Genomic DNA, 18,974 nt, shown 5'->3' with positions numbered 1-18,974 from the left:
CGTCATTGTTTGGACGCGCCTCCATGCTGATAATATGCTTTACTTCCGGTCCGCCAAACTCAACGGGGATTGTAACGTGTGGTAGTGCTAAGCTAATTCCTTCGGTGTATTAGAAAGAAATTATGGGTGTGTATTGTTGTGTTACCAGGTGCAACAGCGTCTCCCACTCACGACAAAAAAGGGCAAGGAAAACTGGACTCACTTTTCACCGTTTTCCTTCATGGAGGACCAAATATCAGATCACGAAGGCACGACGGATGGCTTGGGTCGCAACGGTTCGTCGGAAAAGCATTTCTTTTTATCATATTTCTGCTGGAATGAGAATGTGTTCCCGTCATCTCTACTCTTGTAAGTTGAACGATTTATCCACTGTTTTGGTTTCAATACGTTTTTTTTTTTTTTTTACCGTTGTGTAACCTGTTGTGTTCCTAGGTAAACCTGCATATCAAATGATGACAACACATCCCGATTGGTCACCGTCTGTCTTCTTGGATTATTTGACAAAGAAATTTGTTCCATTTGTCTTGTGTCGGACTCAAACAAGCCCCTGCAGCAGACGCCATCTGGGTCTGCCCTTCTTGTCAATGGAATGCGGGCTTTTAACTTGTGAAAATGCAAGAACTTAAATGCACATATTTATTCTGCCTGGCTATTTAACTAAGGCCAGTGATTTTTTTTTTTTTTTTAACCATTTTGACAAAGACACGTTTCATTGTAATATTGTATATATTCTATTATTTCTTTATAATATATTATTGTTTGCTCTAATGTAGACTTTAGACTGTCAATTCAAATAGTGTTGGAAAAGTTGCAATACCTAAAATAGAAATGCAAGAACTGTAATGTACATATTTATACACCTTTATTTACCTAAAGCCACTGAATTTTTTAAAATTGCTTTGAAAAAGACAGGTTTTGTTGTGATCTTGTATTTATATAGTATATAGCTTTTAATAATGTATTATATTATGTATTATAATATTTGCTGCCCCCTGTCAGAGTGTGGGCCATTTTGCACTAAAAGGGTTTTAAACTGTCAGTTCAAATATTGTGTTGGAGAACTTGCAATACTTAAAATGGAAATGCAAGAACTTTAAAGCACACATTTATTCTGTCTGGCAATTTACCTGAGGCCAGTAAATAGTTTTTTTAAACTGCTTTGACAAAGACACCTTTATTGTAATCTTGTATTTGTGTATTACTTATAATTTATTATATAATATTTGCTGCCCCCGTCAGAGGGTGGGCCTTGTTTGCACTAATTTAAAGATTTTAAACTGTCAATTCAAATATCGTATTGGAGAAATTGCATCACTTGAAATAAATCTATTGCAACTTATCAGTCCCAGTTCTTGTCTACAACACTGTCCAAACATCGTCAATGCATATTCCATATTGAATAACAAAATTAAATCACCTGACTTTGTAATTATTACACCTGTTTATTATGAAGAGCTGAAGTAAACAAGCAATTAATAGTTTGTCAAGAACTTGTTCAAGTCATGTTTTTGTATTCACATTTTATTGACTTTGCACAACACTTGGGCTCATGTTTGGAAGAGCACAGCAAACAGAGGTTTCAGCGTGCACTCTTCGCCTTTCCAACCTCTCATAACGCTCTGATGTGGTGCGCTTGACCTCAGAATAACCCAAGAAGAGAGACGGTGACCAATCGGGATGTGTTGTCAGCATTTCATCGCAGGTTACCTAGGAACACAACAGGTTACACAACTGTAAAAAAAAAAAAACAAAAACGTATTGAAACCAGAACAGTGGATAAATCGTTCAACTTACAAGAGTAGAGATGACGGGAACACACTCTCATTCCAGCAGAAATATGATAAGAAATGCTTTTCGGACGAACCGCTGCGACCCAAGTCATCCGTCGTGCCTTCGTGATCTGATATTTGGTCCTCCATGCAGGAAAACGGTGAAAAGTGAGTCCAGTTTTCCTTGCCCTTTTTTGTCGTGGGTGGGAGACGCTGTTGCACCCGGTAACACAACAATACACACCCATAATTTCTTTCTAATACACCGAAGGAATTAGCTTAGCACTACCACACGTTACAATCCCCGTTGAGTTTGGCGGACTGGAAGTAAAGCATATAATCAGCATGGAGGCGCGTCCAAACAATGACGTAGTACGTCCCATTCCCTATTTGCTGACTTTATTCAACCATCACTTGAAGAGTGACACTAAGAATAGAAATGAAACAAATCAATTTCGTCCCCAATAACAAACAGCTTTGCATCAACGTAAATCAGCGATGATTAGCTGCTAATAACAGCAATAACAAATGGTTAGCATTCGTTCGCTAGCATTAGCACATCGTTCAAACCACTACACAACTGGATTTATGTGTCCGATCGCGAGTGGAAACAACAACAACACCACAAAAGATGATACATACAGGCGTTGCCTCTGTAGATATTAACATTAACAAAGAACGTAGGCTCGTAGAAGTGTTTCCCTCTCTCACTAACTCGCTCACTCGCTTGGATGCGCAATTCTTCTTCGGGTGTAAGCGCGCTCTTCTTCACGTGAGCGCGTTCTTCTTCGCGTGAGGAAGCGCAAGGGCGCCCCTACTTGAGCGTGTAAGCGCCACAAAAACTAAAAGGCATGCATTTCAATGTAATGGTAAATAATACACGTTAACCCAGGAGTCCCCAAACTGCGGCCCGCGGCCCAAATACGGCCCGCCTCCACATTTGGTCCGGCCATTTTGAATTTTTTTTTTTCTCAATCGTGTTATTTATTTCCTGGCCTTTTCCTTGAAGAATTCAGAGAGGGTTATTTGGTTATTATGTATTTAATTAATAGTGTTTTTATTATTAATTATTATTATTATATTATTATTTTTATTTTATTTACTTTCATTCCGTGAAGAATCCAGAAAGGGTTATTTGATTGTGGCTTTCTGAAAAACAATAATTTTTTACATTTATGCACTTCTGCAATCGTCACACTTTTTCTGTTACAAACTGACCCCGGCCCCTCATCAGAGAAGGGAAAAGTTATGTGGCCCTCACAGGAAAAAGTTTGGGGACCCCTGCTTTAACACATATTGCCAAAGGCAGAACAACAACCTATCTGCCAATATATACCAATATTTTTTATTTCTATTAGATAAATGTTTCAGTAAAATGTTACACATTCTTGTGTATTTGCCACTTATTGCCACAGTTAACATTGAGGCTTTGGGCCTCTTTTGATCTCATTGTGAGTTTGTAAGGTTGTGACTTCTGATTAAACAAACTCAATGCCAATCAAAACGTTTGTTCTTCTTTTCCCCCAAATTAGAATCGATAAGGGAATCGACAAAGAATCGAATCGTTAAGCAATATCGATAATGGAATCGGAATCGTGAAAATCCTATCAATTCCCATCCCTATCCTTGCGATGCGAGTATTGCGCATCCACACATCGCGATGACGATGTTCAGACAAAATGTTGTTCAGGCCTACTTCAAACTTCGTCATTTCGCATTTGGCAAGAGCAGAGTTGGCAATTTATTTTCGTAGCCTATGCAAGGCACCTATTGTATTGCCTCCTGACAAGGCATGTATCGATGGTAAGCAACGTCATATGGAATTGTCCAACTTTGAAGAGCTCTGATGAACTGGAATATAAAGTAGAGCTGAAACGAATACTCGAGCAACTCGAGTTTAAAAACTGATCCGAGTAATTTTATTCACCTCGAGGAATCGTTTAATTTTGCCAGCTCTAAGCATCACGTTTTGCCCGGACTACTTTTAATGCGGGACAACGCGCTGACGTCACGTGCATAGAGGAAGAAGCAATAAAAAAATTACTGCAGCCGACAGCCGCTACAAACTACGCCGACAGTGCTAAAAACTACGCCTGCATGATGCTAGTGTGGTAGCAGGTAGTGTCCGATGCGTCTCATAGATATCGCATGCATTTAGGACTAGCTGCGAAATGACAGACTCGGCCGCATCTGGGTAGCGTTAGTAAACAGCCGCCATCTTTAAGCAGTAGACTTCTAATCGCTAATAAATATAACGTTATTGTCACCCGCTCACGTAATGTTAGCCCTTTGGAGGGCTAGGTTTCTATTGATTATGACCACAGTCGATGCGTGGCTAACGTGTCTTACATACAAGCTTTATTTAATCTGTAAAAACACAGCGCTCTAGAGTGATGAGGGTGTAAAATTAAAACATAATAAAGCTAACTGTCAGTTTTAGCTCAGTAGTCATTGCTGAATAACACCAAGTAGCACTGGTCCCTAATGTGCTCCAATACAGCAGGTATCATACATTTATTTTGAACACTGCAAAAACTCAAAATCCTATCTGTACTTAATTAGGCTAACTTAAAACTTAACTAGAACTTAAAAATAGCTTGACACAAATGGAAATTAAATTGAAACATGTGGGGAAAGCACGTAGCCTTCAAGTGATGTGTGTTATCAAGCGTAATAACATTTTTAGGTAAGAAATATGTTGTTTTTTTAATAAGATCTAGAAGTTTTTTGAGTGAAAGCAGTGAATTTTTTTTCTAGTCACATCTGAGATGCAATTGTTGGCTGTTTTCAAAAATGTACATTGAAAATAAAGACATTAATTGACTGAAAATGGTTCAATATTGGATTAAATGTCTTTTTCTCATGTATATTTATAATTGCTCTTTACCTAAAAAAAATGTTTTACCCGATTACTCGATTAATCGATAGAATTTTCAGTCGATTACTCGATTACTAAAATATTCGATAGCTGCAGCCCTAATATAAAGTTCCTTGCATGAATGCTCTGCATGTAAACATACGCTTTGTTTGCTAGCATTCCATTGCTTGAATAGGAAAGACAGCAGCAATACAAGTACGTCGGTATCATCAAATTGGACAATAATTTTGGAATGGTCTCTCTCTCGAGAGAGCGATACTGTAAAGTAGCAGCCGTGTGTCTGCCTCCTCCTGGGAGCCTTGAAGCTCCTTTATGCAAGAGACACCTTCTGCACTGCATGTACAATCTTCATAATTTCACCATTGGCAAAGCCTCCTGCCAAAATCGACTTTTCTCTAGACAAGACACCTTGGCTATTTTCTCTTATTGGTCTATTTCAATGCAGGCAGGCAGTGGCAAGTTTCCAACTGAAACATTTGGATTGAACTGGGCTTGAAGGTGTTTCACGATTCTATAGTCTCACACTACAAGACAGAATCGTGACTTCGGAGTTTCGTGATTTTGGTTTCGATATGCGTATCGTTACAGGCTTAATATACATCTATGTCCATAGATAAGACATATTTCTGAATTATGGATATCATTGTTTGTGGTAAATAAGGGGATAAAAGAGCATGTTTAAAGTAGATTTCAAGAGTACAACTTCAACTTTCATAAACATCCAACTAAAGAAAATAATCATTTCTCTATGTTGTACCGCCGTGCGACGTAGGTCAAGATTTTAGCCCCTTTGCTACTCCATTATGTCAGTATTGTGCAATTCACTGTTGTTTAAACATCATTTTATGTTCACTTGTCTGTGTAATAGATGTTGACTCGCAGCTCTGCAAAAGCCACCTGCACTTGTATGAACAGTTACATTTAGAGCTGTCCCGACTAGTCGACATAGTCGACGTCATCGATGACGTAAATCCGTCGACAAGCACAACATCCCGTCGACGGTTAATGAAGGGTTAAAAAAATATATGCGTGGAAAGTTAGAGTGTCGGATGCTCTGTTTGCAAGCGGGGAAAGTGGCACAAAGCCAAAAAAAGCGCACCAGAGTGTCCAAAACATTGACTTATTTCAAAGAAACAAAGGAGAGTACACTCTTCTGTCCTGTCTCTTCAGTGCCAAGCTTGGCTGCGCGTCGGCCGTGAATAAACACCTCAAGCGCCTTCACGCAGTTTGTAATTTTTTTGTTGTTGTTCATTTTTTGTACACCAGAGGGTGCTGTCGCCTTACTAAATAATAATGTTTCATTGACAATGGGCCTATAAGTGCTATTAGTATTGTTCTTAATGCTAATTGAAAGGTTTATTTCATGTTATGGTTTATTTTAATGTATAGAAAATTATATAAGGTTAAAAGGTCATAAATATATACAGTATATACAGTCATTGCACTCAAGGGAGAGATTGTCAATGATAAGGTAATAAGGTAAAGGCAATTCATATAGGCAATTCATTGATATATAAATAAGGTTTAAAAGGAAAAAGGTGAAAAGTTTTTGTTAATTTCTAATTGTGTTGCTTTATTTGTGTGCACCGTAGCTCTTACGGTGTGTTTACATCAAGGATGGAATAAAAGTTGTAAACCATCAGTTTAAGAGACCATCTTTTCAATCGGGATGCTACACTAGTTAATTCTATCAGCATTTGAACTCATTGTTTATTTGTGATTTATTATTGTTATTTACGAGTTTATTTGTACTTTAATAAATAATTTGAGTGTTCCAATATGTTTTTTGTGAATTGATAAGCGTCAACAAAAATGTCATTGCTAAATTAGTAAAAAAAAAAAAAAAAAAAAAAAAAAAAAAAAAATTTAATTATTAGATTAGTCGACTAATCGTAAAAATAGTCAGCTGACTAATCGGGAGAAAATTAGTCGTTTGGGACAGCCCTAGTTACATTGCAACTGCATTTGTTGCATTCAGGGACAACCTGTGAAAGAGAGTTTTGTTCATTATTTTGTGCTTCAAGGTTTGATAAAGATTATGCGAGAAATGAAGTTATACAATTTGTACACTCCATCATCTCTCACTGTATGATTACACTCTTTTATTAATGCATGAGTTATATGTTTAAGACAGAAATGAAAGGAATGCAAAATGACAAATTCCTAAGATCATACATCCTCTTGCACTGTGTTACAGGCCTGTGAAGAAAACCTCATAATAAATGTCAGAGGTAGGTAGTAACGTGTTACATGTACTCAGTTACATTTCTTGAGTAACGTTTTGAGAAAAATGAACCAAGAGTAGGTTTACTAAGCTATACTTTTTATTTTTACTTGAGTAGATATGTGAAGAAAATACACTACTCTTATTTCGCTACTTTGGGCTACAGAGTTTTTATATTTTTCCTCTTTATTCTACATATTAGATTTATTAATTTTTTTGCCAGTGATGCCAATAGTAGAGACGTATAACCGTGGTAGCTCTACAGATTTCACCACTGAGACGTCGCAACAATAATCACATGACTCCATTATACTAATCAGATGCAAGCTTGCCGTTTTATCTTCCTGCCAGCCTGTTCAATCATGGGGTGTCTAAAAAGCACCATAAAAAATGAAGTACTTGATATAGAGAGCTGCCCTCAACACGACTCGAAAACACAAATTTTAACCTCTCTCCTAGTTTTTATTTGGCAGAGAAAACCGGAGATAGAATCCTTTTAATTTAAAAGTAGTAATTACTAATTATGAAAGCTTACTATTCAAACTAGGAACTATTTACTCCATCAGAGGGCAGTCATGCTCTTTGAACGGACAATGCTTCATTTATGAAATTTCTTTTCTGACGTCGGAATTCAATGATTTTTTTTTGGTTTGTATTTATTTGGCTTAATGTGGTTATGTAAGTGTTATGTTTGTGTGTTCTCAGTTCTTTTTTCTTTATTCAGCACCTGATTGAGCCAGATTGGTGGGGTAATGCAACACACCTGTGCTTGATTAGGAAAGCTCAATATTTAAGGAAGCCTGTCACCATCTGCAAGTGCCTTGCCTACTTGCCTTGCTTACCGCTGTGTGTTCATCGTCATCCTTCGTGCTTCCCGACGTTCTACGGTCGTGTTCTGGTTTGATCATTTTTACTTTTGTGCTCTTTTGGACTTTGTAGTTAGATTTTTGTACTCTGTTATATTCGCACCTTCTAGCGTGCTCTCTTAGTTGTACTTTGTTATACTCGCGCCTTCTAGAGTGCTCTCTTAGTTGTACTTTGTTATACTTGCGTTTTTTGGCGTGCTCTCTTAGCTGTCCTTTGATATACTCACGTTTTTGGCGTGCTCCCTTTGTTGTACTTATTAAATACAAACATTCACTCTACCTGATCTCCTAGTCTTTGTTTGGGATCCACATCAACGGCTTGCCGTTCATAACAGTAAGGGGTATCGATAACTTTGCTCAGAAGAAAATACCATTGTTTAAAAAAAAATTTTTTTTTAAATCCAACAAAAATATAAGCAGTTACTCACAATGTTACTCATTACCTGAGTATTCTTTTCACCAAATACTTTTTTACTTCTACTGGAATACATTTTTTGGACGACTACTTTTACTTGAGTAATATTATTTTGAAGTAACGCTACTCTTACTTGAGTAAAATTTTTACCTGCTCTACCTACCTCTGATAAATGTAGAGTACTCTTGCAATTAACTTGAGCGTCTGTGATGCTTTGAAGCATCAGCTATGCAGAGCAGCATTGTGCATAACATGGTACCAGTCGCCACTGCGTCACATCTTGTTTGTCAACATAATTTATGCAAAAGTAATGACTTCTTTTATCCAGACTTCTGGTTCTATGTATTTAAAGGTATGAAATGTAAAAAATCGCAATTCAAATCATACTTGTCAGAGATATCCCAGTTGTTTTTTTTTGTCAAAATTGTGCGGACTTAGTGAACAGATTCAATTATTGTCATACCTTGCGGTGACTTCTGATCATCTGGGTCCTCCTCCCCTTCCTCGTTGCCCTTTTTAACTTCCTCCTCTTCTTTGTCAACAGCACCAGGACAGGCTTGATATTTGGCTGGCTCCCTTGCTTGCTGCTCCTGCAGCGCACTCTTCCCACTTTCCTTTTCCGTCACCTCTTCCTCCGCACCTTCTTCTGGCTCATCAGCCACACATTCTTCACGATTCACTAAAAGGGCTTCACCTTCTTCATCTGGCAAAGGGGGAGGACAGGACTTTTCTCCAAAAGACCTAGATGACAAATTAAAAGAACAACCTTGAAAAGTAGTAGTAGTAATTGTAGGAACACGTAAGGTTATCTCCTCTAGCAGTCCATCAAACGCTGAAAATGCTTGTGACCCCACATGCTTAAGAGTGTGAAGTTGAATAAGTGAATAAAGTATCAGCGCGTCTGAATGTCATTAGTACAGCAGAAATGGATTTCGTATGAGCATGACATTTGGCTGCTGAAAGCTGTACCGTAATTTTCAGACTATAAATCGCAGTTTTTTTTTTTTTTCATAGTTTAGCTGGGGGTGCGACTTATACTCTGGAGCGACTTATGTGTGAAATTATTAACACATTATTATGTCATTTCACATGTTATTTTGGTGTTTTAGAGTGAGACTGATGGTTTGGTAAACTTGTTAGCATGTTCTTTATACTGTAGACATCTGAATAACTTTTAACAGCTAAGTTACGTTAGCATACCGGCCACGTTCGCATTTCGTTGTTAATGCATCATGTAACATTATCATACTGTACACTTATTCAGCATGTTGTTCTCTATTGTATTTTTATTTTAAATTGCCTTTCAAGATGACATATCTGTTCTATGTGTTGGATTTTATCAAGTAAATTTCCCCCAAAAATGCAACTTATACTCCTGTGCGACTTAATGTTTTTTTTTTCCTCGTCATTGAGCATTTTTGGGCTGGTGCGATTTATACTCAGGTGCGACTTATAGTCTGAAAAATAGGGTATTTTAATGTTGCAATAACTGTATAGATTGAAACCATTTTTCACTTTTTGTGCTGTGTTACAAGAGCAAAACAATAACTGCATCAATAGTACTGTTCTGCTCCACACATCGTTTCTTTCCCAAAAAGCTTAATTACTCCAGCTTTTGTGAAAAATGTACTACCCATGTTGTACTAAAGAATGTCAAAAGGTAGAACCAAACATATTTTTTTTCCTGGAGAGGGAGTATAATCTTTTTGTTGGCAGATTTGGTGTATCTAGAATGCGGTACTCATTTTTTTTTTGCTCCAAGATCTACTTTTCAAGGATACATTTTCCTCCGATCTGCCTTGACAGCAGGTGGGAGGCCTAGAAAGCTCATCAGCAATATATTTTGTGAGATACTAATGAAATGACCAAGTCAAAAGGATCTATCCATTGAGGATTCTTAAACCTTATACTAATATGTTGATGTATGTTGCACAATTAACTGCTTTTACCCACCACCTTTTTTTTTTTTTTTTTTTTGATGCCACGATACACCCACACTAGCATTGCAATTGACTGGTAGATCGCGATGGGCGTAATGAGCACCCCTGAATATACTCTATGTACAGTCGCTCTTCAAAAATCAGTCAATGTGAAACAAATGCAGAATAGTTAGAATAATAGTTTGCCACAGGCAAATGATTTTGGAGCAAAATACTTACGATTGAGTTTAGTTTAAAGCTAAAGGTCGATTTCCTCCAAAATTGAATTAATAGACTGAATTGAAATGTTGCCTCAATTATCAATATCACCCAAAAAACGAATTAGAATGATATCTTACGATATGTAATCACTTCCACTGATAACAGTGTCTGAATGTTCCTCATATAAAACACTGCTTCCAAGGAAATTGTTGTTATTCAATGTGAACTAAACAGATGACAGTACCAGCAAAGCTATCAGTGTTCACAACCAGCACTGGGGGAAATTTGTTGAAAAGTGCTATTGATAACAGTGGACGAGTATATTCAACCAACGAATATATTTGCCAATTATCTCCAACCACTGTAGTCAAATTATTGCTAGCTGCCAAGCTATTAGGGGTGTAAAGGTACACAAAAATCTCGGTTCCGTACGTACCTCAGTTTTGAGGTCACGGTTCGGTTCATTTTCGGTACAGTTAGAAAACAAAATGTAAAATATAAATGTGCTAGTTGTTTATTACACACCTTTCAACAATAGGAACATTAGCCTTTACAAAGCTAGAATTCTGCTCAAAAAGTAGCGGGTATTGAAAGATAATTCAACAACAATTTGCCTTTCAGACCCTGCATATTGGTCAGCTTTCTTTCTGAAAGAAAGAAGAAAAAAGTCCTGTGCTAAAGAGAAAAGCAATCCCAATGACAAAGATTTTAACATGTATTTTACAAATGAAATGCCTCAATTAATCATTTTTTTTCTTATGAATGGTTTTCAAAAGCTTTATTGGTGGATTTTCTCAAGTTAAAGCACCACACAGAAATTAATTTAATTGTGTAAGCAGGATCTGTGTATTATTCTTATTAATTACAGGTATTTTAGCTCATTTCAATTTATTTTATTTAAATGGGCTATTATTTATTTTATTATGTGTTTATATTTTACAAATGTGATGTAGTATTCATTTATATTCAGGGGTGCACATAAGTGGTCCGCATGCGCGCATGCGTACTGGACGCAGACAAACGCGCTGGCCCTCAACGGCTTCCATACGCTTTTGCGTACCGATGGCTGACCACTGTATATGCGGCGTACACGAGAAAATAACTTCTCAAAATGTCGAAGAGGCAGGCCACACTGAGTAATTACTTCCGTGTTCCCCCACCCCCGTCAAAAGACAGACAGACGACAGAGACGTCACCGGAGCTACCGAAAAAAAGGGCTTTTGCTGAAAAGTGGCTACAGGAGGTAGGTACCATGGCTAGAAGCAAATGATGCTCGCACGGAAATGCGGTACAAAATGTGCCGTGAGAATCCCAATGTCGCCGCTAAGAGCAGCGCATTTTATGTAGGGTCAAAGAATTTCAGCCATCAAAACTTTGAAAAGCACGAAAAAAACAGAGAGCATGTGGCAATTAAGCAAACTATCAATGTCAAACAGGACCCCACTCGCCCTATGGACAAGTGGCGGAATAAAGGTCATGAAAACCGCCATGCATTGACAAACGTGTTTTTGTTCGCATTTTACAAAGCTTAACATGCACGTTCAATGAGGTCTTATGAGGAGGACATCCCACTTTTACAAAGGCTTGGAGTTAATGTGGGAGCCGCATAGTGCCCTTTATTTTGAATTGGTGCTTTTATGTTTATTTCTTTACATTTCACTTTAAAGTAATGGCAATTTCGTTGTGCCAGTTGATGTTAATCAAGCCTTAATTGTTAATGTAATTAATTAAAGTTAATTGGCTCTAAGTAAAGCTTGTCATAATTTTATCGCATCAGGCGGGTCGGCTCTCAAGCTCAATGAGGACCAAGTCACATCTCCAGGTCCTCCTCTGAGAACCTGGGCAAAAAAATTATGTGCACCCCTGTTTATATTGTATATTTTATGTTGTATAACTTTAGTTCCTATGTGAATATTAGTTCCTACTTGTTTTGTTGTGGTAGGAGGGTTTTGTATTGAACACGAGGCCGTGTTGGTCATGATTATAGCAGAGAAGACAGCAGTATATCAACAAAGACAAGTCAACTGTGCCCTGATCTACCACTCAAGGGATCTGATGGACTCAAAAAGTGGGTTACGATTGCATGTTAGTTTGAAAATCGACCGGATCCACCGTATTTTTACACGAGTGACTTCCGGTCTGCCCGATCCTTGCTACCGGTAGTAGTATTGACGCAAGAGGGTCGCGTCTCACGTCAAATAATAAACTCTGCTGTTCTTTTCGCGTGCGTCGTGTTGAGCCGCTTCTGGGACGCGTCTAACACGCGGCCGCACTGCGACTGGTGTGCATTGGCTGATTGAGTTTAACGCCCGCGTTTCACTGCGTTCTCGTGGCGGCAACGTTGTGGCGCCGTTGACGTTTCTGGGTTATACTGTCCTACCTTGTTGGTCCTCATTATAGTGGAGAAGACGGAGTAAATATAATCTACACAAAGAAACTATAACCCGATAGACTCACAGCCTCGAAAAGTAAGGGTTACATTACGTCAGAAACTCGTTCGGTACGCCTCCCTTCCGAACAGAGCACCACGTACCGAAATGGTTCAATACAAATACATGTACCGTTACACCCTTACCAGCTATCACTGAAGATGTGACTTGGAGAAGGAAGAAACTCACCAAAGATGATCCATGTATGTGTGCAAAACATACACTCCTCTCCCTTTCATGCCCAAATCGACCATTTCTGCACTGGAAACTACAGCTGTGCCAACTGCAACAGGAGCTCTGTAATTATTAAGAGTTATTTTAGTACTTAAAATGGAAAAAGAAAGAAATTAACCCTCATCAATAAACACACCTATTATTGACAAGTGTAACAGCACAGCGGTCACCCTTTTTCACATTTGGAAGTCCATTGAAAGGTACTACCACTCCTGGAAGCATGAGGTCTGAGGAAAGGAAGTTAGTTGACGGATGTAACTTTTTAATAATCTCAAGAAAATTAATGAATTCGTTGAAGAAAACATTTACCAGCACCGCCGATTAGCTTGTTAAGTACAAGAGGCCATGTCCTGAATGTAGGCAGGGCGGCAGGATAGCGCCAAAGCGTGTAAACTGTTACAATATGAAAACGCTTTTTGAAATTGAGCAAATTTCAGCAATCCATAAATTTAATGTGGCTTAATAGACTTTAGTTACCTGTAGGGTAAAGTTGTTTCTCAATTTCAAAGAAAAGTGGGTTTTTATGCCCAACATATATTGTGACACCATCTCCTTTGTGCGTGTATATCTTCACAACATTTAATTCCTCTTTGTTCGGAACCAGTTCTGTTAATTCATCAGATGACAGGGAAGGGAAGGCTGCTGATATGTCAGCCTTGAGCTTTCTCCTAAAGACAAAGAGATGGTGAAATATTTGTATGGCAAAATCCAGTTTATTATTCTCAACGCATTCGCTGCCATTGACGGCAGTCGACGTCGAATCTATTTGACGCGGGTGGGCTGGCAGTGAATTATCATCTTTTAAGTGTCATTGACGGCCACATATATCCAATCCACTTATCGCTACCAGCACTCCCTGTCAAAATGACCGTAAATGGCATTGATCGAGTTCATTCATTTCATGACAGATCACAAATCAATCAGGCCAGATCAGAAAGTAATTTCATCAGGTCATTGGCAATTCAGTTTTCTTCTCAATAATTCAAGATACATATTATTAACTGCGGTAGTTTTGGTGTTATTTCTTAGGGAACCTCCGTGGAAAGGCAAAACGTGCTGTAAAACTTAAATTAGAAACAAAATGCAGCTACGGAACATACGTTTATAAAGGTGTTTTGCTCATTTGTGAACTAAACGAGAGGTTACCTATTACATTTAGCAAGACGCACGGGCTGTGCTGCCACTCACCTGTCGGAGCCCTTCATTACGGTGTTAGACTTAACACGAAACTGTTTTGCAAACATCTTGCTGTTGAAGGACTGAGAATGACTTGCAATCAAATGAAATAATACGACACGATATTACATGCTAATGTATAAAATATATAAAGATACAAGCTGCTACGCGTTGAGTTTCTCAGTCCGGCACGTAATTTACTTCCGACTTGAAACAACAGGACAGTGATTGGTTCCGTTTTTGCATCCGAGCTTTTGACACAAGTTGTTTCCTGTAACTAGAAACTGCAGTTTCGGGAGAAATTACACCTGGTCTTTCCTCTGTGGAGATACAGATCTTAGCCCCACTCAGGTGTAGCAATAGAATGGACAATAATGCCAGTCAATGGAATTAAACAAAGTAAACGCCATTAGAAATGATTGGGAGAGTCGGACGTCCATGTCCGTCAATGGCATCACCCTTCATAAGCGTCAATGGAATTGGGGAAGTTTGTGGGACACGTCCTATTGATATCTAGTCATTTTCTCCAAATTCTGTATACAACTTTTATGCCCCTCACCGTCCCGGAATTTTTGATGCCCAAATTATGTGATTTGGTCAAAAATTGTAGGACTAGATACATTTTGAATTTTTTTTTCCCCGGAAAATTGCCGTTTACGGGAAAACGGAAAAATTTTCGGGGCCGTTTTTAAAAAAGCCATCGTCGCGCAAAAATTCTAGACGTTTCGATATTCGAACGGTGCCGATCGGTGCAGTGGTTCGGACTGCGCGGCGCGCCGAAAAAACGCGGAGAATAAGATGAATAATAATAATAAAATAAGTACGATAAAGTTGCAGAACAACAATACCTTGGCTTTCCCTTTGGGAAAGACCCAGGTAATAAGAACAATAAAGTTGCAGAACAACAATACCTTGGCTTTCCCTTCGAGAAAGACCTAGGTAATTAACTTGAGGCTATTTCATTTCAGTGAAATCTAAACAGGGCCAACCCAGGCCATTTGGGGGCCCTAAGCAAAATAATGCAAAGGGGCCCATATTTTTGGCCCACTATTTCGTCACGGTGTACTGTGAAACCCAGGAGGTTCTGCAGCACCCTCAGCACCCCACTTCCATATGTGTGTGTATATATATATATATATATATATATATTAGGGCTGTCAAACGATTAAAATTTTTAATCGAGTTAATTACAGCTTAGAAATTAATTAATCGTAATGAATCGCAATTAATCGCAATTCAAACCATCTATAAAATATGCCATATTTTTCTGTAAATTATTGTTGGAATGGAAAGATAAGACAAGATGGATATATACATTCAACATACGGTACATAAGGACTGTATTTGTTTATTATAACAATAAATCAACAAGATGGCATTAACATTATTAACATTCTGTTAAAGTGATCCATAGATACTTGTAGTTCTTAAAAGATGAATATTAGTACAAGTTATAGAAATGTTACATCAAAACGCCTCTTAATGTTTTCGTTTTAATAAAATTTGTAAACTTTTCAATCAAAAAATAAACTAGTAGCCCTATTCTGTCCTCAATGTGTGTGTGTACACAAATTGACAGATAGCGAACATAAGTTCCAAAAAGAAATCAGACGGTGTGGCAAAGTTGCATGGGCTTTACTGAAGTCATCTCTTTTTGACAAGAGCACATTTCTTGTATTTTTGTAAAACTGAAAATAACAAGGCAATGTGTCAATAACTTGCATAAATCACAAAATAACAAAATGTACACACACGTGTCCATTTGAGCAGTAGCACTAGCCAATTAGCTCACAAGCATCTAACCATGCAACTGCATTTCACCATATGTGTGAACAAATTCAAATACACATCATCAATAACTATCTAATGCTCATGAATATCAACAAAGGAGGAATATAACTCACAAGCGATGCATGTATTAGACACAAACAGTGTGATGGGGCTGTGAGAACTGCCACTGAATACTGGATGCGGACGTTAGCTGGTCTGAATAGCACTGTCTATTAGTGTGACTTCGCGTCGACATATAATCACGTCAGAAAAGCGCGCCGAAACCCAAATAATCAGCTGCACTGAATCGCCAGCAGAGGGCGACATTACACCACATAACATATGCAAGTCACACCCAAGCGCCAGCAGAGGGCGGAAAAACTCCATAAAACACAACAAGTTGGCATTTCACTGTACTGACATTTAAATCTGTCTGAGCGGGCCTAGTGCGTTAATTGCGTCAAATATTTTAACGTGATTAATTTAAAAAAATTAATTAACGCCCGTTAACGCGATAATTTTGACAGCCCTAATATATATATATATATATATATATATATATATATATATATATATATATATATATATATATATATATATATATATATATATATATTATATGGTTTAAACATGTTACTGTCCCACAGAAATATTTTTAAAAAGGAATAAAGGATAAAAATGCTTGTCTTTATTAAATGCTTAATTGAGTAAGTACACTCAAATCGGCTCAAGCTGCTCACTTACGATGAGTTGCCACAGCAACTGTTTAACAAGTTAGGTGATGACTGATGCATGCGGCGCTTCAAAGCTTTGGCTTTCGGGCATCTGTGGCAAGATCAAACATTAAACGTCTATCATTATTGTTAAATTTAATAAGCAACTCCAGTGCACTGCCTGACGAACAAAGAGCAGGGGGAGGGAGGGAGAGAGAGAGGGAGGGAGAGTGAGACAACGCGATCGGTTTGGGACAGCTCATCTGACATCAGGGCTTGTGGAATATTTGCGGGCCCTTCGAAACGACCTGCAGAGCGGAGAGGATGGGGCAGAGACATTTAAACAGTTAAACACTATATAAGAGCTCCGTGCATTATCATATGTGAGTTTTAGCCCCTCCCTTCGCCCATAAGGGCACCCTTTTCACCCGCAAACCAGGTACCGGAGAAGCTAGGGAGTGGCCACACTACCAGCATCCCTGCAAGATATGCCCCTGTCCCAGTCGCAGCAACAACACAATTTTCTGCCCTCATCTTTTGCCTGACAGTTATGTATATATGATAACAATGGTTTCATAATACATGATTCTGAGATATGTTATTCATCAGATTTTATCTAATTTATCAGTGACGTACTGTGTCCTATTTTACGACCATGTGTAACAGAATAGAAAAAAATATTTGGAGAGCACAGATTTAAATTTTTTGAAAGTATTTTTATTTTATTTTGCCATCGCATGTTGAGTGAACAATCCAGAAAAGTTACAGTTTTAAATTTCTTAACTAAATTTGCATATGTATAAATAAAGACATTTAATACGCACATTCCTGTTTTTAATGGAACCTTTATATAAACAGACACTTAGAAAAAAAACCTCACGTTTCAAAGAAATGACACTGATGTGATGCATGTTTTTTTTTATGTTGAGCAGAAAAATGTATAAATATAAATATACAACTACTCCTGAGTCTGCTAGTGTGCTAACACAAACAACGATTGAATTCACTAATTTTCTCTTAACAGTTGCATTGACAATGGAAAATGACTCTTGTTTTTTTTTTTGTTTGTTTTTTTTTTTGTGCTGTGGCACCTACAAATTGACAGCACAGATGTTAAAGTAAAATATGCTTTTCCCAAGTACTTTTCATTGCCTACTGGTAATTGCTCTCAATTGCCACGTTTACATGGAGCCAAATATTCCAATTACAATCGGTTTAGATGTTCAAACCGAATAAATGTGTTCCATATAAACACCTCATTCGGAATGAACAGGCCCAAACCGAATGGAATTTCATTCCGATTCACAGGGGTGGAATATTCCTTTTCTCAAACCGATTAAAAGTAAAATTATATCATGTAAACAGGGAAGCGGAATGGTGTCTGGTTGCGTTCTTTCTGCACATGCTCCGTACTGACGTGGTGACGTCACTCGGTGACGTAAGTAACGTCACTTGCAACATGGCTTCCAAGCACAGCGCACCTAATTGGAGTCCGGCGGAAATATTGTATTTAATTCAAACTTTAAAAGAATTGAATATAATTGCTCGCTTAGGCGGGCGTAAAACGAGGAACAGTGAACTATTTAAAAAAGTTCAGGAGAGGTTACACGAAGCCGGAATAGACCGGAGCGTTGACCAGATTAGAAATGGTGGAAAACGCTGACAACCAGCTACGACAAGGCGAAAGAGCAAAACAGCAGAAGCGGATACGACCCCACAAACACAACAAGTGGGTTAAAGTTAAAACAGCAGCACTCTGACGATCGATCTCCATGTTTTGCAACGTGACGCTTTGTTTTGATTAATCTGCGCATGTCAGACGACAGTTGTCAAACGTCCTTTCGGAATAAAGGCAGACACATGTAAACGCTGGATCGGAATAGATGAAGTGACATGTAAACAGCTGATCTGAAATTTCCATTCGGAATGATTTGAATCGGTATGAATAAAAGTCAGCATGTAAACGTGGCTAATGTAGCGAGCATTCGCAAACACAAAAGAGTGTGTTGCGTTCATATGAAGGGCCAAAGCTGCCAAAACTTTCAATATATTTTTTCATGTTTTTTAATTTTGTAATCTAATTTCTTATTTTTGTATTTACAGTCCTTTTTATTTTCACTTGATGAATTCATTTATTTATTTTTAATTTTGGCAGCTTTGGTCATCCATATGTAACAGTCAGGGTCAACTCCCATAGAGAGGACAAATACTGTACATATTGTCCTACTTTAAGAAAAGTAGAATGTAGGACAAGGCATTTACTGTATCTTCACGGCAATAGGGCACACTTAAAAGCCCAATAATTTTCGCCAAAATGCCTTATAATACAAAGTGCCTTGTGTGTGCACCAAATTCAAAT

The 18,974-nt window shown here is 38.1% G+C and overlaps 1 protein-coding gene across 2 annotated transcripts in view; it reads right to left on the bottom strand.

Moving 5' to 3' along the window:
- The window catches only part of eif2d (eukaryotic translation initiation factor 2D), a 59,651-nt gene extending 43,508 nt beyond the window's left edge, over window positions 1-16,143 (bottom strand). Inside the window, exons 1-6 of one of the 2 annotated variants that reach the window (XM_057821466.1) lie at window positions 16,037-16,143; window positions 13,434-13,624; window positions 13,266-13,349; window positions 13,093-13,183; window positions 12,912-13,019; window positions 8,616-8,893 (exon numbers count right to left, since the gene is read on the bottom strand). In XM_057821466.1, coding sequence (XP_057677449.1) covers window positions 8,616-8,893; window positions 12,912-13,019; window positions 13,093-13,183; window positions 13,266-13,349; window positions 13,434-13,624; window positions 16,037-16,047 — 763 coding nt within the window. In that variant the 5' untranslated portion in view covers window positions 16,048-16,143. Of the gene's footprint in view, window positions 1-8,615; window positions 8,894-12,911; window positions 13,020-13,092; window positions 13,184-13,265; window positions 13,350-13,433; window positions 13,625-14,144; window positions 14,354-16,036 lie in introns of those variants that run through there. The other variant, XM_057821461.1, reaches the window with a different exon arrangement.
- Between the last annotated feature and the right edge of the window lie 2,831 nt (window positions 16,144-18,974).

Source organism: Corythoichthys intestinalis, chromosome 2 (genome assembly GCF_030265065.1).
Source record: "Corythoichthys intestinalis isolate RoL2023-P3 chromosome 2, ASM3026506v1, whole genome shotgun sequence".
Taxonomy (NCBI): Eukaryota; Metazoa; Chordata; class Actinopteri; order Syngnathiformes; family Syngnathidae; genus Corythoichthys; species Corythoichthys intestinalis.
This window is presented reverse-complemented; position numbering and strand designations above follow the sequence as displayed.